Source organism: Gracilinanus agilis, chromosome 1, assembly GCF_016433145.1.
Source record: "Gracilinanus agilis isolate LMUSP501 chromosome 1, AgileGrace, whole genome shotgun sequence".
NCBI lineage: Eukaryota > Metazoa > Chordata > Mammalia > Didelphimorphia > Didelphidae > Gracilinanus > Gracilinanus agilis.
The window spans coordinates 612630637-612657137 of NC_058130.1; the positions used below are offsets into that span (position 1 = coordinate 612630637).

The following is a 26501-nucleotide window of genomic DNA, read 5'->3' on the forward strand; positions in this document are numbered from 1 at the left end:
TAGCATAGGCCACTCATTGTTTAGGGACTTCACTATCAAATTTGTGGATTATCTAAGAGTTCCCTTCTGTTGCCTGTTGCAGTTGCCTGCCTTTTGGCCATTTTACAATTCATTATGCCTTCTACTTATCTCAGTATACAGTAATGCCTCACCTGTCATGGGAGTTACGTTCTAGAGACCCCCACAATAGGTGAAAACCCGCAAAGTAGCAGGAGAGCAAACAGTGATACTACAGTCACTGGGCCAGTCAGTGCCCAGGACACAGAACACAGTGCTGCGGTTGGTTGCCTTTCATCCCATCAGCCAATAGTGTGCTGTGTACAATCTGACTTTGGCAAACTTGTGCAAGAAGTAGTTATGCACTGCACTGCATTTCCATTGTGTACAGTATGTTATTCATCCACAAAATCCCTCGATATAGCAAAAACTCTGCAATACAGAATTAGATTTTTTAAAAATACCCATGATACAATGAAACTGCGATGAGTGAACCACAGTATAGCAAGGAACAACTATATACATTATGATTTCAAGTGTTCTAGAACAAAAGTCTTACAAAATTTCCTTTTCATTGTTGAGAACAAGAGAGCCTAATATAAGCCTTAATGTCTTTTTGTTGACATTTGACATATATGTTAAGCAGCAGAATGGAACCCATATCCTAGAATTCTAGGGTTTAAAGGTAATCTTCAGCATTCTTCTGCCTTCATATAAAGTGTGTAACCATTAAAAACAGATATCTTATAGTATTCAATGAGGCTTTTAATGCCTTTATCCCTTAAGTGTTATCTTTTTACTTACAAATTTAGAAAAAAAAACATGATACCCCAAAGAAACAGTTTCTATCCAGTTCAAAGACCTTCATATAGATAATAACATTAAAAATATTTTTTCATCTCTGAGTCTTTTTTGTTCACTGAATACTTTTATGTGGTAGTATAGAGGGCTATTGCCAGAAACTGTCAGATTAAAATCTTCAGTTAACAGTATTTTAGTGACAAGTGGTCATTTTAAGTCACTTTAGTATTATATGTAATTGGTTAAAAAACAACAAATCATCTTTGATTATTAGTAGATTTTCAGAGATATAGAAGTTGCTTTTATATTTCTGAACTGGATATGAGTAAAATACAAGGATGTATAAGTGTGCCCTCTATAAAATTGCTCCAACCAATATCATTTTTCAGTAACATTAATAAAATGATAACAAATTCATCAGTTACAGACCCAACAGTAATATTGTTTGCTCAAGAGGAAACCAGGAATCAAATGGTTAGTGCTGAGCTTAGCTAGTCTAGGTAACCAGTTCTTTCATCCACAAGTCCCCTAAAACTTTGTTTTGCCCGAATTGCCTTAAGTAGGTTTTGATGGTATTCTTGTTGAATGGACAAACACTATCTTTGCTGCTAAAATGATGGAAACAAATGTTTCATATGACTAGCATTATTTCCCTAAAGAAAGTTATTCTAATGTCTTAAGTCATACCCATTTATTTCTAAGTGATTGATTTCTAATTCATTACATTTAGAAGATAAATTTGGAATATCTTTTCCCAATTTTTAGAATGGTATGCTGCCATTAAACCCTCTATTTTTCGCTCTACTTAAGAAGAGAAGAAATTAATTTGATGAGAAATGTTGTACTAGCATGTTTTCTTGTGGTACATCTTTTCTTCTGTTCATTGAAGCTACCCCTCTTGTATTCTGTCATGTTCCCTTCCCTTTGCTTCCCAAAAAGGCAATGTTATGGTACAAGCATTTGCATTATAAGTGATATAGAGGAGATACTACATTATACTAGGTGATTCTTCAGTGGTGGTCATTTTAAACCAATGACTTGTAGTTACAATTTGCTTGCATGAGTTCTATGTGCTGTACCTCTTGGCCTCTTCAATTATGAAAACATTGTAAGATCATCTGTTATGGCTTTTAAATGGATTTTAAAATCAAATTTTTTTATCATTTCAACATATTTCAAATTTTTGTGTTTTATAGGGCAACGTGTTCCAAGATGCTGTCTTCAATCAAACAGTTACAATTATTGAAAGAGAAGATGGTTTGGATGGAGAAACGTAAGAAAGAGTTGTGATAAAAAAGAGCATAGGACCATAAATTTAAAACTGGGGTTGGGGGGGGAGCAACTGGGTAGCTCAGTGGATTGAGAGCCACGCCTAGAGATGGGAGGTCTTAGGTTCAAATCTGGCCTCAGACACTTCCCAGCTATGTTACCCTGGGCAAGTCACTTAACCCTCATTGCCTAGCCCTTACCACTCTTCTGCCTTGGAACCAATACACAATATTGATTCCAAGATGGAAGGTAAGGCTTTAAAAAAAAAATTGGGGTGGCCTTGGAGATCATCAGGCCCAACCTTGTTATTTTACAAAAGAATAAATTGAGTTGCAAAAAGGTGAAATAACTTGGCCAGGGTCACCCTAATAGTAAATGGAAGAGCCAGAGTGAATCTAGTGCCCTTTCAGTTGCATTAAGATTTATTGCTTCCTAAATATATTTCTCAACTTTGTTTCCAGATATTTCTTGTATTAGCTACAAAAGAATTAGGTTATCAGGGAACTTATGCTTTGCTTTGAACCATCTACTTCATGAACTATATTACTTTGAATTAAGGATTCACATAACTTAAAAGCCACACTGTCTTAGGAAGATCAACAGTTTTCCAACTTACTTCACTTTACCCCTTTTCCCCAAACTCTTGCCTACCAGAGATAAACTGTCACCTCTAAGATTTTATTTGAGTTATCCTCTTGTAATATTACTATAGAAAAATGTCTTAGGACTTAATTTCTAAGAATATTGTTTAATATTTCAGCAGAGAATATATCATAATGATTGGCAAAATCTATCACTTATCTGTTCTACTATGAACTTCTTTAATTTGCCATGTTTTTGAGATAATTTTCTTTATTTTAGATTGTTGTGTATATTCATTCATAGCATCCTAAAGAAGGCATAAAATAATTTACCAAGTTCTCCTTTTTTTCTGAAATCAGACTTGTGATTTCATTGGTATAGAAAACTCCCTGTTATGGACATTTTTCTTTGTCTATGCAGATTGTAAACTTGCAGTGTAGAAGTTTAGGCAGTTGCTAGGAGGCACTGATATTTGTACAAGTGCATATAACTAGCTCCTAATTACATTGAATTACTAGAATTCAATTTCTTATTCATAAGATTATTTAGAGCATGCATAGCATGTATCAAAACTTTTAATACCAATCATCTGCGTTTATGGTAATTTCTTATGTGTTTTTTTTTTTATCTCCCTTCAAATAAGGATCTTTATGTACATGTTTCTTGCTGGACTTGGGCTACTAGTCGTTGTTGGGCTTCATCAACTTTTAGAATCTAGGAAGGTAAGTAATTGGATATACTCTCTTCTGAATACTTCTAGTCATGAAAATCATTTAATATTGATTAAATAAGCTGACCTTTATGATGTCTTAATTCTGCATGAAAAAAAATTTCTACTTTAATCAAAATTGAAGACCATTCCTTAGGTTATTATAATAAAATAGTAACCTAACCTTTTAGTTGGTGTTGGTTAAGATAATTCTAATAAATTCTTACTTGAGTACTTATGTACCTAAAATTATTTATGTGTTCTTTTAGAGAAAAAGGCCAGCCCAGAAAGTAGAAATGGGTACATCGAACCAAAATGATGTTGATATGAGTTGGATTCCCCAAGAGACTTTGAATCAAATCAGTAAGTATGCATAAAAATTTTACTGGGGGGAGTTCTTAAGAAATTTGAGGCTGGCAAGTGTCTTCGTAATTCGTTTCCCAAGAAAACTTACCAAAGAAATAAATGTCATTTAAAAGTTCTCTCTTCCCATCCACAGTTTTTGGATATCTTGTGTACAGTCTAGTATATTTTAAAGGTTGATTAAATGCTGTACTCTCTCCATGAAATGGTAAATAGTGACATCCCTTTTTGTAACTCCCTTTCCACCAAATTGAACCCCATAATACTGAGTGGCCAGGGTCTGTGGCTTTACTAGATTAGGAAAGTAAAAGTAGTAATTCTTTTTACATAGTATAAACTTTGTCTGAAAAACATCTATTTCTGCTTTTAGGTTAATTTTTTTAGTCTGCTTTTAATTTTATATTTAAGGATATGTATGAATTCTTTTATATTCCTAATCTTTTCCTATCTCTTTTCTTTCCTGTTGCTTCAGTGCAGAGTAGAAGAGGTGAGGAATTAAAACTTTGTTGATGATGCTTGGTAGTAATGGGGACTTCTTGGATAGCAACACATCATTTGAGCTAGTTATGGAATTCAAATTAATGATCATGTGCAGTTTTCAGCATTATATTTTTTAGAGAAAATTGATAAATGACCATAGTTTGATTTTCAGAAGGAAGGGAAAAAAATAATTTTAATCTGATCCTTTGAGCATCTATCTACTCACCAAATATCAGTGGTTCCTTGTCACTTCCAAGATCAGACATAAAATCCTCTATTTAACTTTCAAAGCTTTTCATAATGTAGATCACCCCTTCTAGCCTTCTTAGACAGACAGACAGACACACACACACACACACACACACACACACACATCCTCACATACATATTCTTTGATTCAATGACATTGGCATCTTTACTCTTCCTCAAATAAGACTCATTCTTTGAATGGGCCCAGTAGGTATGGAATATTCTCCCTCTCCATTTCTATCCCTTGGCTTCCTTCAAGCCCCAGTTAAAATCCCACCTACAGGAATCTTTTCCCAATCCTTCTTAATTCTAGTATTTGCTCTGTGTTGGTTTTACGTTTTTGTGTTCTGTATCATTGTTATGAATTGGTTATAAGGCAGAAGAACAGCAAGGGCTGGGCAATGGAGGTTAAGTGACTTGCTCAGGGGTCACACTGCCAGGATGTGTCTGAAGTCAGAGCAGGGACTACCTTTTACAAAACTTCCTTGGTATCTCCAATATTTAGCAAAGTGCATGGCACGTTGTAGGCACTTAAAAGTTTATTAATTGACAAAGATATTAGTAACCTATATGGTTATAAAGGTAAAGAGTTCTTTTCTCTAACAATGGGAAAATATTTTAAGTAGATACCAGGTAGCTTTAAATTTCAAAAATACCCTAGTGTTCGGATTTTTTTAAATCACTTTATATTTAAGCAACTCAATAACTTTAGCATGAACTGTCACTTTTCCAGGTTTATTAATTGAGGAGGAAAATGAAAAAGAAAAACAACACAGTCGGTCTTTTAAACCTGAAAATGTTTAAGATGGTATTGGGGAGAGAAGGCAAGGAAGCTTTAAAAAACTGTTTTCTACTGAAAATCTGAATCTAATGTTTTAAAACACAAAATAATTGTTTTAAAATGCAGCCACAATCAATTAATTTAACCATACCCTCTAAGATTTCTTTTTCTTTTTTTAAAAGAGGAACAGGTTTATTTTGATCTCCCCATAACTTCCCCAACTGCAGATGTCCTTGTTGATCTTGACTACTTCCATGATTTCACACATCAGGGCAGTTACAGTTTCTCAACTTTTGACATTCATTTCCAGGTGTCTGGGATTCTGATTTCACCTGAATGTCCTATCTCCATCTCTAATCCAGCATAACAAAAGTTGAATTCTTCTCTCTTTACCCATTTCTATCTACTTCCCCTCTTTCTCAACTTTTAATATTTCTGTTCATCATCATATTTCTAATTTTCCAAGTTGTTAATCTATGATTTATCTATGGTTTTTCCTTTTTTTCACCATCTTTTATCAAAGCAGGTACCAACCCTGTTGATTCAACTTCTGTAATATCTTGTAGACATATAAATTATTATTAAAGCTATAAGAGATTTTAGATAATCTAGAACAACATGCCTCTTCCTCTGTATTTCCACTCATGCTCTCACTACCCTGGTCCTGATCCTTATTTCTGTTAGATTTTTATAGCTTTAAAATTGGTCTCTTTAATTCATGGCTTCTCCAATTCCTCGGTCTACTAATCAGTCTACACATGTGCCAGGCACTGTAGTAATTTATCCTTCACACATGTGCCAAGATACTTCATCTTAAAATTTGTTGTTCAGAGAAAGAAAAAAGCCAGAGTCTAGCATGCATTATATGTTTTGGGAGAACTGGTTTTGATGTTCAGAGAATCTCATGAACTTAAACTCAGCAGATAAGATTAGTGTAGGAAGAGTGAGTTGAGCTCAAGTATATACACATCTAATAACCATGGGCATTTCCCAAGACCTTGAGCCCTCTTCCCTTTTCCCCCCTCACCTGATCCCATGGGAACATTAGTTCGCATGGATTAAGTTATTTTCTGATGATTCTCAAGTATTTTTCTCTAACCTCTCTCCTGACCTCCAGACTTACATCTTCAACTGTTGATTAGATATCTTAAATTGAATACCCCATAGACATCTTAAAAACTTAACTCATTATCTTAACCTCCCCTCTTCCTAACTTCCTTATAATCAAGCTACCACTATATCCCAGTCACCCAAACTCACATTTCATCCTTCTTGTCATCCTTGTCATCCTTGTCATCCTTGACTCCTTACTCTCTCTTACCTGTCATATCCAATCTGTTGCCAAGACTCTTCCTTCTTAATATGTCTCCTATCTGCTCCCTTCTCTTTGACATTGCTACCAACCTGGTATAGACCTTCATCACTTCACATCTGTACTATTACAACAGCTTGCTGGTTGTTCTCTCTGCGTTAGATCTTACCACCCCAGTCCATCCTCCATTTAGCTGTCAAATTGAATTTCCTGTAGTGTAAAGCATCATATCACTTCTTTATTCCATAAAGTCTAGTGACTCCTAGTTAGCTTTGGGATCAAGTATAAAATCTTTATTTTTGCCTTTTAAAATCCTTCATAGCCTGGCTGCTTCCTACCTTCTCAGTCTTCATATACCTTATTTCTATACACATACTCTGCAGTTCATTAACATTGATTGTTCTCTTTGCTATTTCCCCACCCTAGATAACTCCCCATTTCCTTTTATTTTCACTGACTGTCCATCATGCCTGGAAAACTGCCTCCTCATATCTATCTTTGCTTACTTGGCATCTTATATGTACATAGTTGTTTGTAGGTTATCCATATGTGTCTCTTCCCCTCTCCCCATTAGACTATGAACTTTTTGAGAGCAGGTACCGTTTTTTGCCCTTTTTAAAATTTTCCCAGCACTTGACAAGATCCTTGGCACATAGTAGGCATTTTATAAATGCTCATTGACTGACTGAAATAAATGCAAAATAATTTTGTGGACATGGGCTGCATTAAAAAGTATAACTTGTAGGAATAAGGAAGTCATAGCCCTGTTGTATTCTGCCTTCATCACAACTTTTTTGGGATATTCTATATAGTTCTGCTCATCAGGATTTATGGGGTAGTTAGGTAGTTCAGTTGTTAGAGAACCAGGCCTGGAGACAGAATATCTTGAGTTCAGTTCTGGCCTCAAATATGTCCTATCTGTGTGACCCTGGGCAAATCACTTGACCCCAGTTGCCTAGCTCTTACCATTCTTTTGCTTCAGAATTGAGTATTCTAAGATAGAATAAAAAGGTTTTGTTTTGTTTTAAAGTTTAAGAAGAACATCAGTAAGCTGGAAATGTCAAGAGGAGGGCAACTAGTAGGATCCCAGACTGAAACCATGTTAGGAAGATTGGTTGAAAAAAATGGAGGTGTTTAACCTGGAGAAGAGAAGATTCAGGGAACATAATTATTCATTGAAGGACTATCATATAGAAAAGAGACTAGATGATTTCTTTTTGGCTCAAAGGACAGAACCAAGAATAATGGGTAGAAGTTACAAAAAAAGGCAAGATTTAAATTTATTCTTAATGTCCGGAAAAACCACCTAACAAATTTTTGTTGTTATTGTTACTCAATTGTTTTTAGTCTTGTCTGAGTCTTTGTTACCCCATTTAGAATTTTCTTGGCAAAGATCTGTGGAATGATTTACCATTTCCTTCTCTAGCTTATTTTACAAATGAGGAAACTGTGACAAATAAGGTTAAGTGACTTGCTCAGCGTGACTGAGGCTAGATTGGAGCTCAGTAAAGTGAGTCTGAAATTCCAGGCCTGACACTCTATACTGTGTCACCTAGCTGTCCTCCTAACAATTAGAATTATCTGAAAAGAGATGCCTCTGAGATGGAGGTTTCCCCCGAAAGGTTTTCAAGAGAGGCTAAATGACTACTTGTTGAGTATATAATAATGGAGATTTCTTTTGCATTTGAGTTGTACTAGACCCCTGAAGCCTCTTGGCAATTTTCAAATTCTGCAAAGGTTCTGATAGCTTCAAGTGAGGAGGAGGGAAGAGGTAAGAAAGATTACATCAAAGAGGATGGTTGAGCTGAGTTTTGACAAAAACTTAATGAACCCAAAGGGAGAAGGAAGTACATTCCAGGCATGGGAAAGGTGGCTTGGTGGGCGTGAGTAAAGGCACAGAGATAGAAGATAGAATATCATATAAGAAGCAACAAAAAAAGGCCGTTTGGCTGGATTTTAGAGAGCAAGAAAGCTAGAAAGGTAGATTGAAAATAGGTTCTAATAGTCTTTAAGTAACAGTGAGAAGAGTTTTTATTTAGCCCTAGAAGTAATGAGTTGCCACTGGAGTTTATTGAGTGGTGGAGTTAAGTGGCAAGAGCCATGCTTTAGGAAAAACACTTCTACTTTTTGGAGTAGAGAGACACTTAAGAGAGGTGGGCCAATATATTGGAAGAAGGCCATTGCAATAGTACAGGTGAGAGGGAAAGGACCTGAATTAGTTGATGGCTTTGTGAGTAAGAAAGTATTCAAGAAGAAATTGTTTTATCAAGCACCTACTATGTACAATGCTCTATACTAGGGATATAAAGTTATTTCAATTCACAGAAAAACATAGTTGGAATGAACTTCAGAAAACATCAAGTCATTACCCTGTCTGAACAAATCTCAGAACTAGAACCAATAACAAATACATTCCTGCACTCACCATTTCCCAAAAATATACGTTCATTCTATACTCATTTTTTTCCTCTTTGTCAGAAGGTAGTTCTTAACTCTTCCTTAAGAATCATGACTTTGCATGGGTCAGAATTCTAGTGCGCAACCTCACTTTCTTTTTCTAAACCCTTACCTTTTGTCTTAAAATAGTTACTAAATAATTGTTCCAAGGCCGACAAGCTAAGCCATTGGGGTTACATGACTTGTACATAATAAGAAGTGTCTGAGGCTAGATTTGAACCCAGAACTTTTCTGACTCCAGACTTCACTGTCTTTCCACTGAGCCACCTAGCTTCACCAAGTAACTTAGTTTTTTAAAAGACCTGCTCTGAAGGTCTGCAAGAGCAGATAATATAATATGTATACAAAAACATGGTATACTAGGCCTCTAAAAATAGTATCAAAGAGTGTCAGGATGCAAAAAGATCTCAGCAGGCTAGAAAAAGTAGGACCAAATCTGATAGAGATGAATATAAAATCTTATGCTTGTATTAAAAAATCTCACAAAAAAACCTGAAAGCTTAATATGAGTAAATAGTTTGATATGGTGGCCATAAAAGCTAATTTGATTTTAGATGGTATTATGAGAAGCATAATGTTTAGGAAGAAAGGTAATACATTGTACATTACTGTGCTCAAACCACATCTAGAATATTGTGTTCACTTCTAAATGCCACTTTATAGAAGTGGTAGTGGTCAATTAGAGATTATCTGAGGAATATAGCCAAGATTGATGAAAGATCCTAACATTACATGTTTTTATTTTAATTTTTTTTCTACATTACCTTCATTTCTGTGTATATTTCTTTCCCTATCCTTATCCATTGAATCATACTTTATAATAGAAAGGAAAAACAGCACCTATATAGACAGTATATAAAATGTTTCCCACCCATCCCCAGCCTCCCTCAGTCTTTAAAAGAATGGAGAGAAGAATGCATTTTCTTCTCCCTCCTTGAAGAAAAAGCTTGGTCATCATTATTCGACAGAATATTCATGTTTTCATTTAGTGGGAGAAGTGTGTATCTAAAAAAACTCCCGGGTCTAGGGGAAAACATAGTAACTTTCTCAGATTTAAAGGGCTATCCATTCTCTTTGGCCCCAAGAGCACAAACTTAGGAGTAGAGTTTTGAGAAAGTATAAAGTAGATGTTTGTTCAGATTGTCTTGATGCTTTCTCAGAGGTCCATTCCAACTTTGTGGTAATTAAGAGTACTTTTGTCATTGAACTAGTACAAAGCCTTATAAAGAGTAGGTGCCTAATAAATAACTGTTGAACTAAATTTTCATAATGGGTCTTTTTTTTGTTTTTGTTTTTAATACCTTTTTTCACAAGCCTTTGCCCAGTCTGGACTGTTTCCCTTCTAAACTTTTTTTTCTGGTTTTATACTATCTTTTCTCTTTTTTCCCTCCAATTACATGTAAAAGCAGTTTCCAACATTTTTCAAAGAACATTGAGTCTTGAATTCTCTCCAGCCCCCCTTTTAGATGGTAAGCAATCTCATACAGATTTTACATATGCAATCACATAAAACATTTTTCCATATTAATCATTAAGAAAGAAAGTAAACATTTTTTCTTTGATCTGGATTCAGACTTATCATAAGTTCTTTTTGCTGGAAGCAAATGGCATTTTTTATCATGAGTCCTTTGAGAGAGTTTTGGATCATTATATTACTGAGAATAGCTAAATTATTCAGTTGTTCATTGTACAGTATTCCTGTCACTGTGTACAATATTCTGCTCATTCTGCATATTTTACTGTGCTTCAGTTCATGGAAGTCTTTCCAAGTTTTTCTGAGCTCCTCTTGCTTGTCATTTCTAACAGCAAAATAGTATTCCATCATAATTACTTACTATCCATTTACTCAGTCATTCTGCAAAATTGAAGGGCATCTCCTCACTTGACAATTTTTTACCCCCACAAAAAGAAATGCTTCAAATATTTTCATAGGTCCTTCCCCTTTTTGTTTTTTGTTTTTTTTATCCCTTTGGGATACAAACTTAATAATGATATTGCTAAGTAAAAGAGTATTTAATATTTTGTAGGCCTTTGGGCATAGGTCGAAATTGTTCTCCAGAATGATTAAATCATTTCATAACTCCCCCAACAATGCATTAGTTTCTCAATTTTCCCACCTCCCCTCCAAGTTCAGACATTTTCCTTTTCTGTCCTAATAGCCAATCTTATAGGTGTGGGGTAGTACCTCAGAATTGTTTGAATTTACATTTTTCTAATTAGTAGTAATTTAGAGGATTTTTTTTGCATGACTATAGAGAGCTTTAATTACTTTTTCTGAGAACTGCCTATTTATATCTTTTGACCATTTATCAATTGGAGAATGACTTGTATTCTTATATATGACTTATTTTCTATGTATTTGAGAAAAGAGGCCTTTGTTAGAGAGACTTATAAAAAAAGTTTTGCACCATTATGATTTCTGGGTATTACTCTTCAATCCTGTTTCCTCCTGTTTTGTTTCTGACTACCATCTCCCCCAATTTGCTCTCTTTTCTATCAGCCCTATCCCCCTTCTCTTATCCTCTTTCCCTCCTACTATTCTGTTGGATAAGATAGATTTCTATTCCTAATTGGTTGTGTTATGTTCTTCCCTCATTGAGCCAATTCTATTGGGAGTAAGGTTCATGTGCTCCCCTCCCTACCAACCCCATCTTCCCCTCCTCTATAATGCCCCCTCTTTCGTGCCTCTCTTGGGATTAAAATTCTCTAGAGACCATATATTAATTTGTAATTATTTATTAGATAGTAAAGGTTGGAGTTGGAGAGAAAGGCACGTAATTACCTGGCAATCTGAGTTTGCTGCTCACCTCATGTCCTCATTTGCTAGACAAGAATGGCCATGTGAGGGAAAGTTAAAAGGGCTACATACTGCTTCCTAGCCAAAGACTGCCCAAGCTGTCCTACCAAGCAAGTCTCCAAACCAAGAGAGACTAGCTGCTTCCTCCAACCTATCACTTAAAATCCCAGTCTTCCAGACACTAGGGAGCCACAAGGCCTCCAGCATCCTCCTTAATAGTATGCATATACACCTAGTCAAGGTGGGGCTGAGACCAAACTTTCTGTTTAAAAAGGAAAGAGGAGTACAGATTTATGTTAATTTCACACTTCTTTTATATGGGATAATTTACCTCATTCTGTTTTTCCCCTTCCTGTCCTCCCAATGCATTCCTCTTTCTCATACGTTAATTTTATTTTTTTATATCATCCCATCATATTTAACTCACACCTTTGCCCTCTGTCTATGTATATTCCTTTTAACTGCCCTAATAATTGTAAAGTTCTTTAGAGTTACAAGAATCGTCTCTCAATATAGGTATATACATAGTTTTACCTCGTCAAATGTCTTTTGATTTCTTTCCTGTTTACCTTTTTATATTTCTGAGTCTTGTATTTGAGAGCCAGCTTTTCCATTCACAGTCTTTTCATCAGGATTGTTTGAAATTGAATTTCACTGAATTTCTATTTCATTGAATGACCATTTTTCTCCCTGAAGGATTATGCTCAATTTTGCTAGGTAAGTGATTCTTGGTTGAAGTCCTAGTTCCTTTGTCCTCTGGAATATCATGTTCCAGGTCCTCTAGTCCTTTATTGCTGCTTAGTCTTGTGTTATCCTAACTATGTTCCATGATATTTGAATTGTTTCTTTTTGGATGCTTTTAATATTTTCTCCTTGATCTGAGAGTTATCTTTTTGGGATCTCTTTGAGGTGATCAGTAGATTCTTTCCATTTCTATTTTGCCCTCTGGTTCTAGACTATCAGGGCAGTTTTCCTTTAGGATTTCTTGAAGGATAATGTCTAAGCCCTTTTCAAGTAGACCAATAATTCTTAGATTATCTAGGATTTATTTCCAGTTCAGTTGTTTCCAACGAGATATTTCATATTTTCTTCTATTTTTTCATTCTTTTGACTTTGATTGTTTCTTAGTATCTTATGGAGTCATTAGCTTCCACTTGCCCAATTCTAGTTTTTAAGACATAAATTTCTTGAGTTTGGAGGCTTCCATTTCCATTTGGCCAATTCTACTTTGTAAAAAGTTCTTTTCCTCAGTGAGGCTATGTACTTCTTTTTCCATATAGCCAGTTATGCTTTTCAAGTTCTTCATTGAATTTTTGTGCTTCTTTTACCAACCAACGTATTCTGTTTTTTACGGTATTAATTTCTACAGTATTTTTTGTACCACTTTTAACCAAAGTGTTAATTCTTTTTTCATGATTTTCCTATAGCACTCATTTCTTGTCCCAATTTTTCTTCTACCTCCATCATTTGATTTTTTAAAATCCTTTTTGAACTCCTCGATTTTGGGGGGTTTTGAGAGTAATTCATTTTTCTTAAGGCTTTGGATGCAGTGGTATGGACTTTGTTGTCTTCTGAGTTTGTGTTTTGGTCTTCACTGTCAACAAAATAACTTTTTTTGTTGTTTATTTTCCAGTGTTTTTCTTCTATTTTAATTTTTAAAACTGATAAAAGTTGGGGTCTGCAACTGAGGTGAAGGGAGCACTTTCCCAATTTTCAGATTCTTTGTGTAACTACTGGCTCTGGGAATCTAGCTGCTTTCATTTCTTCCAAGGTACTATGATGTAAGGAGAGGTGTGTTTATTCTCCCATCCTGTGTTCTGATATGGGGGTAACTACAAATGCTCTTTTCAGCCTTTTTTTTTTACTATGAATTTTGACTAAGGTTTCCAGTTCTCCTGTGGCCACAAGTGCTGGTATGTCCTACTGCTCCTTCTCCCCCTTAGAGTGTACCCCAGAACTGCTTCCTGGATCTGCATATAGGCAGCACAACAAGAGTCTTACACCAAAACCAACAAAGGGACTCCTATATAGCTTTCTTAGTAGTTGCTTGACCTCCCTTACTATTGTGGCTAAGAATTCTGGAAGCCTTTGCTTTTGCTTCAGCTATATCTAAAGCCTTTTTGCCCCAGTGGAGCTTGCCCTGTGGCATGCCACTTTGTGCTCCACCTCCAACCTTGGTATACTAGATCCCTTGTGCTGGCCTTCTAAATTGTTTTGCGCAGGAAAATTACTATACCTCTTTTGTCGAGTTATACTGCTCCTGAATTAATTTTGATGTGTTATATTGAAGTTTTTTGGAGGATAATTTGTCAGAGATCAGATGGGTCCATGTACTCTCTTCTATCTTGGCTCTATTTCCCTATGCTCTCTCTTAATACACATCAGTTTCAGGGACCTTTTATCTGTTGCTTATATACATTCCTTTTAAATCTAAGTTGCATGGAAAACTTTCTGTTCATTCACATTGCTATCTTTAAATGTATCTCTCTTCTCCCTTTTTTCTTTATTGGAATTATTTGTTAAGAATGCTTAAAAAAAAGCCCATTATGAAATTTTACTTTTAACAGAATTGTTTTATCTGACATATGCTCAAGTATTTGAAGGCCCCACCCTGCCTTTATGCTAGTTTTGAGTCCTAAGTTAGTTATCTATATCATTAATTTGACTACATGATCTATAGTATATATCCTTAATATCCTTGTGTTTCTCATTTTATTCTTACCCAAATGCTTTCCACTATGTTGTGGTCTTCATTTTTTAGGTTTGAGTTTCAACATAGGTGTATATATACTCTTAACTTAGGTTGTTGCTCATTTGTCAAATTTTTCAACAGAGACTTTGTACTTTATGCCTTTTATTTATTTATTTTGTAAGCCCTTACCTTCTGTCTTGGAATCAATACTGTGTATTGGCTCCAAGGCAGAAGAGTGGTAAGGGTAGGCAATGGGGGTCAAGTGACTTGCCCAGGGTCACACAGCTGGGAAGTGTCTGAGGCCAGATTTGAACATAGGACCTCCTGTCTCTAGGCCTGGCTCTCAAACCACTGAGCTACCCATCTGCCCCTACCTTGTGCCTTTTAAATGCAGAAAGAGAGAAGCCAGGAATGATTCAAGATGCTGGAGAAGAAGGGAGATGAACATGCATAGAAACAAACTTAAGAATTGCAAAGATGAAATCTAGGGTATAGGTAGAATGGTTAACTTTAAGGTTGAGAGAACATGCCTTTCTCCTCTTGGACTACAGGGAAGTACTGGAGGGGATGGTTAGGGTCTAGTGGGTAGAAAAGAACTTGTGCTAGATGAGAGGTGAGATCATCTAATGAAAGTGAAAATGACAATTTGGACAGCTTTCGGGAAATTGCCTGGCAGTGCCTAAGCACTTCCTTTGTGTCCCAGTAAATGTTTCCACTTTTAGTAGAATTAGTTTAAAAGCTTTTAAATATACATGTTTCCATGTAAATTGCTCCAATTCTTTTAGTTGTTTGTAACAGCATGTATGATGTCTGTGCTTAAGACCAATTGTCATAAATATATACAACAAATTATCATTAACTAGATTCCTGAAGGATAGGTCTGGTTAACTAAGTTTTCTGAGTCATTAATCAGAAAACTCCCATTCCAGCCTTGGAAAATCTTATAATCAGTCACTTTCCTAACATAATAATTTACATATCACCATGGATATCTTCTAGTCTTTTGTGGACTGGGAAACCAGATAATCAAGTTTTACATTTGTGTGTAAGGTAAAGAAACCATAAAGAAAAGTAATTGCCATTATCTTTTCTCTTTTGGTCCTTTATAACAATCCCTGTGATTGAGCAGATGATATTGGTTGCATAGATAAGAAAACAAGTTCAAGCAAAGTTAAGTGACTTGAAGATGATCCAGTTAAGTTAGGGAATGATAGGAGACAGCTCTCATGGCCTAGGTTCAGGTAAGTGGGGGTATAACTGTATAATGAGATAATGAATGCAATAAGTGAATCATTATTATGTGCAGGCAGTACCCAATCTACAAGTCTAATAACAAAGTTAACTTTGACATTCTAGCAAATGGAAATTTATTTTAACTAGCTTTGTCATAGATCTATTACTTATTGATAATTTCTATTCCTTATAATCTAACACTGAGACAGTGTTAGATTCTATAAAGCCCTCTCTTCAAAGATGAAATCAAGTTTTTAAAAATAGTTTTTGTGTTTTATTGTTGTGCTTCTCATTGTATTCCAGTTCCTTTGAATCACTAACGTTTGGCATATATCATACACAACAAATATGGCTTAAAATGCGATGTTTTCATGTATATGAAATTTATAATCATGAGCATCTTCATAGTTATACCATACTTAATATGGTATAACTATTCATCAACTTACTTGATTAGCCGGCAGCTCATTCCGCATCCATGTGACAGAGAATTTATTTTATATGATATGATTGTATCTAAAACTTTATTTTTCCTTTCATGACTTAATTATTCAATATTGACCAGTGTAAGACTATTATCAAATACCTGTATAACTGGCATTTTTAGATATGTGAATACTGATACATGTTGACTGGAAGCAAATTCCTAGTTACCTGGCTACTGTTAAATAGGCTCTGTGACAAATAAAATTTCCAAAAATTGAAAAAGAGGAAGAGAAGGGGAGAGTGTTCATATGTAAGAGAGATTTGAGCCTTTTATTTCATTGGTATAGGGAATACCCACCTGTGCTGATAATCAACCTGTCCATAACTTAAAATCTTAGAGGTTGCCTAGATAACTGAGAGTTTTAAGTGCTATCCCTCTATTCATATGGCTAGTAAGTGTTATCGGTAGGACTTAAATCTAGGTTTTGTTCATTTCAAGGCCAGTCCTATATTCCCTATACCTTATGGCTAAGTGGGGTTGTGGGGTTTTGTTATTAACATTTTTTAAATCCTTTTAGCTCTGATAGGGATAGGGACTGAACTATTTAATTGGTATGGGGAACCTCCTGGCTAGAAAATTCTCTGCCACTATAGATTAGCATCTTCTCATCAACTTTAAAGTCTTAGAGAGTTACCTAGAAATATTGAGAGGCTAAGCTGTTTTGCTAGATTCACACAGCTCATATGTGTCAGAGGCAGAACTTGAACCCATATTTTCTTGGCTTCCAAGCTTGCTCTTATACCATGCCACCTCCTTCAGTTCTTATAGTATTAGTTAATCCATTTCCTTTACCCTCTCTGCCATTTGCAATGACATGATAAAACTGCTAAAGAAAAAAAATGCTTTTCATAAACTGTAGTTATTCGTTCATTTAGTTGTATCCAGATTATTTGTGACCCTGTAAACCGTAGCATGCCAACACTGACCATGGGGTTTTCTTGACAAAGATACTGGAGTTTTGTTATTTCCTTCTCAGGTAGATTAAGATAAACAGATTCAGTGACTTGCCCAGGGTCACACAGCTAGAAAGTGTCTGAGGTCAGATTTGAACTTAGTTCTTTTTTAATCCAGACCTATAATGTTCTGTGGGCACCCAGCTGCCTCAAATTAGATGGTAAATTAAGAAATTTAAATTTGGTACAAGTAATATAAATTTGAAATATTTTGAAGTGGCAAGGTCAATCCATTTTGAACTGTGTTGAGATTATTTGCATTTGAATTAAAATGTGACTGTTAATGTTTATGGATGTTTATGTCTTCAACCACAATGATAACTAAGTAAATTTTTTCTATCCTTTAAAACAATTTTTCGGGCTTTTTCCCCCACTAGGATTACTTCTTGAAAAGTAGCAGCAGTTTCAAGTAAATTTAAAATAGCTATCTTTCGTCATTTTGTACCATATACATTGTTTTAGAAAAATTATTCGCAGTCATTTTCCATTAAAGAGAAAATAGATTTTACAAATATGCCTCTTGAATTTGATGCAGTTTCACCATGGATTAAGGTGACCTTTATACTTATTCTCTTCCAGATAAAGCTTCTCCAAGGAGGTTGCCCCGGAAACGGGCACAGAAGAGATCGGTGGGATCTGATGAGTAAATGTTCATTTGTGCAACAATTCAGTCTTTACTAAACCTGCCCTAACATTTTTTGGCCTGATGGGAATTAGTGCAGAGAAGCCATATCAACATATGAGGAAACTACTACTTCTGTTTGGACTGAGTAATCAGAGCTGTGGCGATAATATTGCTGAAAATGCACTGCATATGTTTTTTCTAAAGTAACAAATTTGGGTTTTTTTAAACCATTAAAAATTGTGTGTGTGCGTGTGTGTGTGTAAGCAGTTGGTCTTACCAGAATCATTGTTGTACTACCTGAAATGTGCCTTTAGAGTGCTAAATGTAATGCCGGCATGTCTGTATCCCACTGAAAATTTGTGGTGTGTTTGTTTTTTCTTTTCCAGAAAATGTAGTGAATAATTGTCTAATCTGATTGTATAAGAAATTTCTCATTTTTACTATCATGCCTTGAATAGTACAGGAGAAAATAATTTAGCTACTCTGTTCCTCAGAATAGCTTCTCATTCAGCAGTGATGGCACAAATTCTCTGGGTATTTTTTTTTATATCTGCAACTAGTATTCTAAAGGCACAAGCAGGAGTAGCTGCTTTTAGCAATAGTGTTTTGTTTTGGTATTTTGCTGCTGTTTACTATAATACGCACATTGGAAGATCTTTCTTATACTGATCAAAGAACCCAGATGAATTTATATCAATCTGAGATCTAGCAGCAAAATTGTGAAGCATGAGACTATGTGCTGAACTTGATATATAAATTCCAACTCTTCATATCCTTCTTCCTCTCTCTCTCTTTTTTTTTTTTTTTTTTTTTTTTTTTTTTTTTTTTTTAACAAAAAGAAAATAGCACACTTGTGTGAGCTAAATTATTGTGTTGTGTGTCATTGTTCTGTTGTGTCTGATCCAAATGGTGGCTTTGGAATGATTTTAGACCTATTCAATATTTATAAATCAGTGATTTTTTTTCCTCCTTTCCCCTTAATGGAAACTACCATGGCTAGAAATTTCATTATTCTTCATTGAATAGAAGAAATAGAACCTCTGCAGACTCTACATAAAGTGGGGACTCAAAACTATAGGGCACAGATTAAAAATGTGTTCCAAATTTTAATTTCTGAAGAGCTGAAAAGGACCTTATATAGCATCTAGGCTATCCCTCTCATTTTACAGATGAGAAAACTGAGGCCCAGACAAAGTAATCTGTATTAATACCAATAAGTTGAATTTATATATATATGTATTCATATTATATATTCTATAGGTAGATATAGTAATTGGTTGATTTATTTTTTCCTAAATTGTTTAATTTTCCCCTAACTGTAAGTAGTTTTTGTGAGTATTTTTTAAGTTTGCATGTGACTTTTTTAAAAAAGTAAATCTGTTTTAGATAATAGAAATCAAAATATTTAAGAATTGAACTTCTAGATTTTTCTTTGAGCTTTTATATTATTTTACTTTTCCCCCTCCTCTTTTTCTGCAGCTTTCTACATGTATCAGGCACAGTTGTTGTATGTTTAAGAGTTCTGGTGTGAAGATGACTGATGTTTAGAGGGTTGTTGTCATTGAGACCTGTAATGAAATTGATATTTTTGTTAGACTTAGACTTCAGTAAAGGAATAACTTTTAAAAGGCTTTTTTCCATGCCATGAAGCTATTTTCTCCTACAGGTCTTTGAAAAGTAGAAGATGAGGTTTTCGCAGCTAAAGTTTACTTTAGCTTTTTGCCTTTAACTTTCTTCCTTTTAGTCCCCCTACCTCTTTTGAAATCTGCAATTAACCTGCCAAGAATGAACATCTGAGCCAATGACATTTGAATAATACATATAGCAGGTTGAAGCAGGAACTGAGGTTCCTGAATACCTGTATTGGTGGTGTTGTATTATAAACATCCCATTCCTAAAATTCAAAGAGATTGGGCTGTTATCTTGGTGTGGAAGACCAATAGTTTATTTTAAAACTATGGTACTTAACTATAAAAAAAGAGACATAGCTTGGTTTTCAACAAGCAATATCAGTGAATACTTAGCAAGAACTAACTGTACAATAAATGGAATTAAATTCCACACATGGTATTTTCAAGCACACTTAATAACAAGTAGCCTGTTTTTAAAATAACTTTTAAAAATGTAAATATCTGGATGGGTTTTGTTTTTGATATATCTACTTAATATTGCAAACCATCATTTGAGACCCAAGTGTTGAATGTGGGTAATGATAGCTTTTTAAAATCTTGGTTTCACACATCTATAAAATGGGATTAAGGAATTGCCCCTTCCCTATCCCCTAGGGATGTGAGGATTAATGTGTCTGTAAAGCACAAGTTCTCCTTGGAATATATGTTTGTCATTTTATTATGCATTTCTTAAGCAATGTGATTTTCTAAGGAGTTTGCCCCAATCTGTTGACCAGGGAAGAGAAAGAAAAATAGTTTTTAAGAGAATTGAAGGCCAAAAAAAGATTAAGGAATAGAATTAAAAACCACTGTAGCAGAAGGAAAATAAAAGAAACTTACCTCATAAGAAAATTTCAAAATAATTGACTTTGGGAAGGGGAAGTATATTTCAATATTAAGGGGGAAATGTTTTGAAACAATGCCTAAAAAATAAATTAAATGAGAAAGTTTTTGCAATGACTTTAGTGTCACAAAAAGGATTTACACTCACCCTCATTGCCAAGTTTAAATTGTGGACCTCAAATGTTTATAAATAATGTGTACCTTCCCTACCACCTAACACAGTGCCTTGCACATAGTAGACACTTAATATTTGTTTATTTAAATTATAATAGCCATCATCAACACCATATTTGATACAGCATCATCTTAGTCATACACATAGATTGAGAGAACTAAATTGATTTTTGTATTTAAAATAGTTTGAAGTGGATTGAGAGCTAGCCCTAGAAATGGGCAGTCCTAGGTTCAAATCTTGCCTCAGACACTTCTAGCTGTGTGACCCTGGGCAAGTCACTTAACCCCCAGTGCCTAGCCCTTACCACTTTTCTGCCTTGGAGCCAATACACAGTATTGATTCCAAGACAGAAGGTAAGGCTTTCAAATAAATAAATAAAATAGTTTGAGATTAGACATCCTTCCCCAAAGACTTCCTAGTAGATAAACTCTACAGGCGATGGCAGTGTTCTTATAAATATTTATAAATTCTATGGGTTAATACATTTCACATAGCACATTTTTTTATTCAGCTTATTCATTCCTTTAGTTCTAAAACAAGATATTTGCTAAAATTTAACAACTTCCCAGTCCTTGTTGAGGTGTTCCCTGTATTTGGATAGATGTGAGATGAACTCCCATAGCCAAATTAACTGCCTGGTACAGTTTTGGCCTACGGGCATTTAAAAACAACCCCCAAAATACTTACTGTCAGCATTAATTAATTAGGTGTCTTTTACTAAATTGAATCCCCTGTCAGATTTGTGGAATCAAATTTTAAAAACTTGAGACTTGAACCAAGAGGTAAGAAGTTTCTAAATTGAAAAGCTGAATCCATCTCAGCCTCTTACTTGATGTTTAAAAATGATTCTGCATTATGATCCCTGTTAACTTTGTTAGAGAACATTTGTTTAGTTTTTTTAATGATTTTTTACTGCTTAGCCTAATTGTATTTGAAGTTATATTTTTAGAATTGTTTAACAATGTAGTACTAATACTGCAATAACACTTGCACCACCTACCTCATAGGGGTGTTGGAAGGAAAGCACTTTGTAATCTTAAGGCAGTATATAAATATGAGTTATTACTATCCCTTTCTGGGCTTCAGTTTTTTACCTGTCCTTTGTAGTACAGTATCTGGAGCTGATTCCTTTAATATATTATTGGAATTAATAGATGAGCTAAACTTAAGTGGCAGCTGCTGAGGACTATTTTGAAATTAACTCTGAATCCAATATTTGAGCAGCTTACCTGTACAAACTATTTCCCAAGAATCTCAACAGATTGAACAAAATTTCAACCAGATTTTTTGGTTTTCAGTACTTACTGATAATTAAACGCTACCCTTGAGATACTGCCACAAGATCCCGAAGAGCATCCAATGATTCAGAATGAAAACCATCACAAAAAAGATGATGTTCAATATAGTTTTAGTACTAAGTTTCTGTTCTAATTCTTTGAAAATTGACAGTTTGTGTACAGCAGGAACAGTAAATCAATCAGGATATTCAGTTCCTCTAACATTATGGATAAACCTTACTTGACCAGGTGTTTAAAACTTGTACACAGGTTTTTTATAACACCACCACCCCCAAAATGGCCTTCAAAATACCATTTGTCTGCAAGATATCAAATCCTTGAATGTTAGCTCTAGCTAACCTAAGAGCAATGTTGTGAAAAATAGAAATTGGGACCACTGAATTATGCATAAGGATCCCTGTAGGCTGTATATTCACATAGAAAACCACAAGTATGTTTTTTTTTTAATTAATACCACACTATATTATAAGCAGCTATATTTTAATCAGGTTTCAGGCTGCACTTGGGACTACTTAGACCATACGTTTAGCATCTCTGCCTTAGAGGACATATAGGCCATATTACAAATAAGTAAGCTAAGAGGTGACTTGTCCAGTGTCAGAACTTAGTTTTCCTGACCCATGCTACATCATGGACTTCAGGGTATCAGCCCCCTTAAAGTTATTTGAGCTTTTGCTTTTAATTTTTTTGAATAATATTTTGTAGTTTGCATACATTCCCAGTCACTCAACACATTTATTAAGTGCATATTTATAAAGCATACAGTAAAGTATACAAAAGGTACTCTTGAGTACAGAGGCATCTGTTGTGAGCTTTTCTAGTTCAATTTGTACCATTTGGTTATTTTTTGTTAGTTTCATTTAATTCTTGTCAAGAATAGCCAAGCAAGCAGAGGTATGGGCAGAGATTGTGTTACATAGAAAGTTGATGCTGCAATTTCCATAAAAGTAGAAGATCTGGGGCAAATTATTTGGTCTGTAATTATTAAGATTCAATCCACTCATCAGAGGCTACCAAATATTTTCTGAGGTGTCCCTTTCAAAAAATATTGAGCCAGTTATAATCTTTCAGCACTCCTCTTTAGGCAGCTTCTTTTTTAGCTTGAGAAAAATACTGTAATCACTTGCAAAAGTAGCACTATTTAGGACTAGATACTTTGAACTATCATATGGTTGTTCTTCACTGTACAAAATAATTTTTCACTTTTGAATGAGTGATAACTTAGGTATCTTTGCCTACATGGACAAAAGTTATTAATATAAAATCAATAGTGTGGTAACAAACATTCACTAACACAAGAGAAAGATCTTTAAAAGGATGCTTACTTGAGGTTTAGGAAGCCTTCATCCTAATCCTGGCTCATACCATTTAGCTGTGTAATGTTGGGCAAGACATTTAATCTGAATCTTCAGCTTCCTTATCTGTAAAATGAAAGGGCTGGATGAGGCTGTTAACTCTAAAATTCTAATATCCACAAACCCTTAATTTGACAACAAAACAGCCTTTGAAGGTATATATCTTTTAATAACTATTAAAAACAACATTTATTTGGATGTGTTTAGTTCTGGACTGTTTCCTTTAAAAGCAGTCATAATTCAGTGCAACATTCATTAAGCAGCTACAGTGTTTAAAGTACTTTGCTGGTAATGTTTTACATTTGTGTGGCGCTTTTCAAATGCATTTATATAAATTTACTCGTGCTATTCTAGTCAAAAGTGGAGATACACTTGTATTCACAGGCTCCACAAAGCACTTATTGTAGCTCACTAGTTTGCTATTATCCAGAATGGAAAACTTCAAGCAGGTGGTCTCCATACATAAGAGAACAGGCTTTATTCCACTTCAATTGCTCTCATGTGCACTTTATTATTAGAATTGTATGTAATACAAGGCTTTGCATTTCATGTCTCATTCTATTTATAATTAAGTGACCTTGTTATGACTAAAAGAACCTGGGCCTGCTTTTTATCTTGTTCTGCAACCCTGTGGTGCTCTTACTGCCTCTTATTAAGTAGAGAAGAACAGGCTGTCATACCATTAGCACTCTACCAAATGAAGCCAACTACAAATGTAATGGCACAGCTTAAGGATATTAAATGGCAGTATGAGTTGGAGTATTTTCTTGACGTTTTACTTTACTGAAGACCACTTAAATGATTCAACTTCCCAGCAGATATCCTTTTTATGTCCAAACTCTGCTCACAATTCTCACTTAGGAATGATCACCAAGGTCCTGTGGTTTATATACAATTAAAATAAACTAAATCTCATTTCAAAAGACATAGTAAAGTTATTTTCACAGTCTAAAGAAATAGCACTTCTTAAATCCGGTTCAGTGAACAATCCTATACAAATGCTTAATTTCTCTTTGCAAACGAGTCACCATCTAAAATTGTTTTCGTCTATTTATCTCCTTCATTTTGTTGTTAAACTTCTTGAGCATTTATTTATACTTGCTGCTCCACCATCTGTCTACTTCTTTAAAATTTTGTAAGCTAACATTCAGTCACCAGTCTACTGAAGTTGCTCTAAGATGTCTGCCTCTTCCCAAATGCAATTAGCTTTTCTCAGTCTTTATTCCCCCATTACATCTTTGGTGTATTTTGACCACTCTCTTCTCCTTGAAGCCCCCCTTTGACGCTCTTAGTTCTCCTGTTTTTGCCACTTTTTTTTTTTTTCCGGCTATTCCTCCATTCCCTAATTCAACCTTCATTCCTTGGTGCTCTCTATTATCCCTACACATTAGAAAGTTTATCCTTGTTCATTCATGTCTGACTTTTATTGACCCCCATTGATTATATTGTCGATGGGATTTTCTTGGCAAAAATACCAGAGTGGTTTGCCATATCATTCTCTGGTGGATTAAGGAAAACAGGTTAAGTGACTTCTCCAGGGTCACATAGTTATTAATAAGTTTCTGAGGCCATATTTGAACTTAGGTCTTTCTTACACTAGTCTCTGTACTCTATCCACTGTGCCACTTTGCTATCTTTAATATTATTCATTTCTAACCTTTCTACTGACACTTCCCCTAGAGCAGGGATCAGCAATGTATGGCTCTCACGGCCAAAAAGGTTGCCGACCCCTGCCCTAGAGGATTGGATTGATTTAATCCTCAACTCCAAAAAGTTGTTTTTCACTTGATTCACAAATGAATTTATATCTATTCAAACTCATTTTACACAGAAGTGACTTAATCATTTCCCCTAACCAACCTGCCATCCTTCGGATCTCCACCTTATCACTTTAGAGTTACTCCAATAGCTTCCTAGTGGGTCTCCTTCTATTTTGCAAACCAGGCTATTTGTTCAGTAAGTTAAGTTGTGTCTTACTCTTCGTGACCCCATTTCAGGTTTTCTTGGGGTGATTTGCCATTTTCTTCTCTGATGCCTTTTTCAGATGAGGAAACCAAGGCATACTAGGTTAAGTGTCTTGTCCAGGATTGCATAGCTAATACGTGTCGGAGGCCAGATTTGAACTACACTCTTCCTGAATCTAGGCCTGATGCTCTATCCTGTACCATCTAGCTGCCTGGTAGAGCTAGATAATTTTGCTAGTGATTCTAAAGTCTGACTTTCTGGAACTGCTCTCATCACACCTTTTTGTTTGCTAGATGATAGCTAGACATTTTCTTAAACACTACTTGGACACATTATTCATCTGTTCAAGAATATCCTGTGGTTTCCTGTTGTCTTATTATAGATAGATTCTGCTTGCTTTTTCAAGACCCTTATTATACTTTCTATGCCTATCCAATATTTCTCTAACATTTGACCTCCCATCAGGTGAAGCCTTATTCCCTCTTCATACATGCTTTCTCCTATTTATGTTTGTACCTAATAGTAATTCATATTTCTTAAGTCTTTTACAAAATAAAAAGTGCCTTACTTAGAGCCAATCCTATAAGATAAGCAGTACAAGTTATCCTATATTACAAAGGCAATGTGTCCTTCCCCTTCTATCCAAATTATATATCTATAACTATCCTTTAACAAATCCTAATACTACCTCTCTGAAACTTTCTCACATTTTTTTAAACTCCTATACTACTTTTATTCTGTGCCTCCATGTTTAGCAAAGTTTATGTAGCGTTATAAGTCATCAGATATATAATGCTTTAAGGCTCACAAAACACTCCTCACAATTACTCTTTAAGTAGTTAGTACAAATATTATTCACATTCTTTTACAGATGAGGAAACTGAGGCCCAGAGAGGTTGACTTTCCAAAAGTCATACAGCTGGTAATTATGAGAGCCTACATTTAATATTAAGTCTCTTCTGACTCTCAGCCCAACATCTTTCCTACTAATACCATGCTATCCTTTTATATCTAGTCCATAATTATATTTTGGTGCCAGTGAATGGAAGTGGCAGATTTTATCTCATTATAGGAAAGAACTTCCTCAAAAATGGAAAGGGCTACCTCATAAGCTTGGAGGTGTTTTAAACAGATTGGATGACTGTTTTCTCAGGGATGTGTTAAAAGGGATTTGAACTACAATCTTTAAAGATCCCTTTCAGCTAATGGCTTCTGTCATACTGGAGGCCAGAGACTGTGTCTAATACTTCTTTCTATAACCCTCTCCCTCCTGTTGTTGTTCAGTAAATACCTGTTGAAAGCAAGATATCAGATGCCCTTCAACTCCTTTCACTCTCCTTCCTCACCTCAAGCATCTCTCTAAACCAATCCTTCTGAACTTGAAGTACTCACCCAAACAACATAGAAA

At 35.1% G+C, this 26501-nt stretch overlaps 1 protein-coding gene across 3 annotated transcripts in view; it reads left to right on the forward strand.

Annotated features, from left to right (window-relative positions):
• Positions 1-26501, forward strand: part of SSR1 (signal sequence receptor subunit 1) — a 50992-nt gene that overhangs the window by 10361 nt on the left and 14130 nt on the right. For 2 of the 3 annotated variants that reach the window (XM_044667910.1, XM_044667919.1), the window contains exons 5-8: positions 1995-2071; positions 3293-3371; positions 3628-3721; positions 17742-20457. In XM_044667910.1, the coding sequence (XP_044523845.1) occupies positions 1995-2071; positions 3293-3371; positions 3628-3721; positions 17742-17809 (318 nt within the window). In that variant the 3' untranslated portion in view covers positions 17810-20457. Of the gene's footprint in view, positions 1-1994; positions 2072-3292; positions 3372-3627; positions 3722-17741; positions 20458-26501 lie in introns of those variants that run through there. The other variant, XM_044667904.1, reaches the window with a different exon arrangement.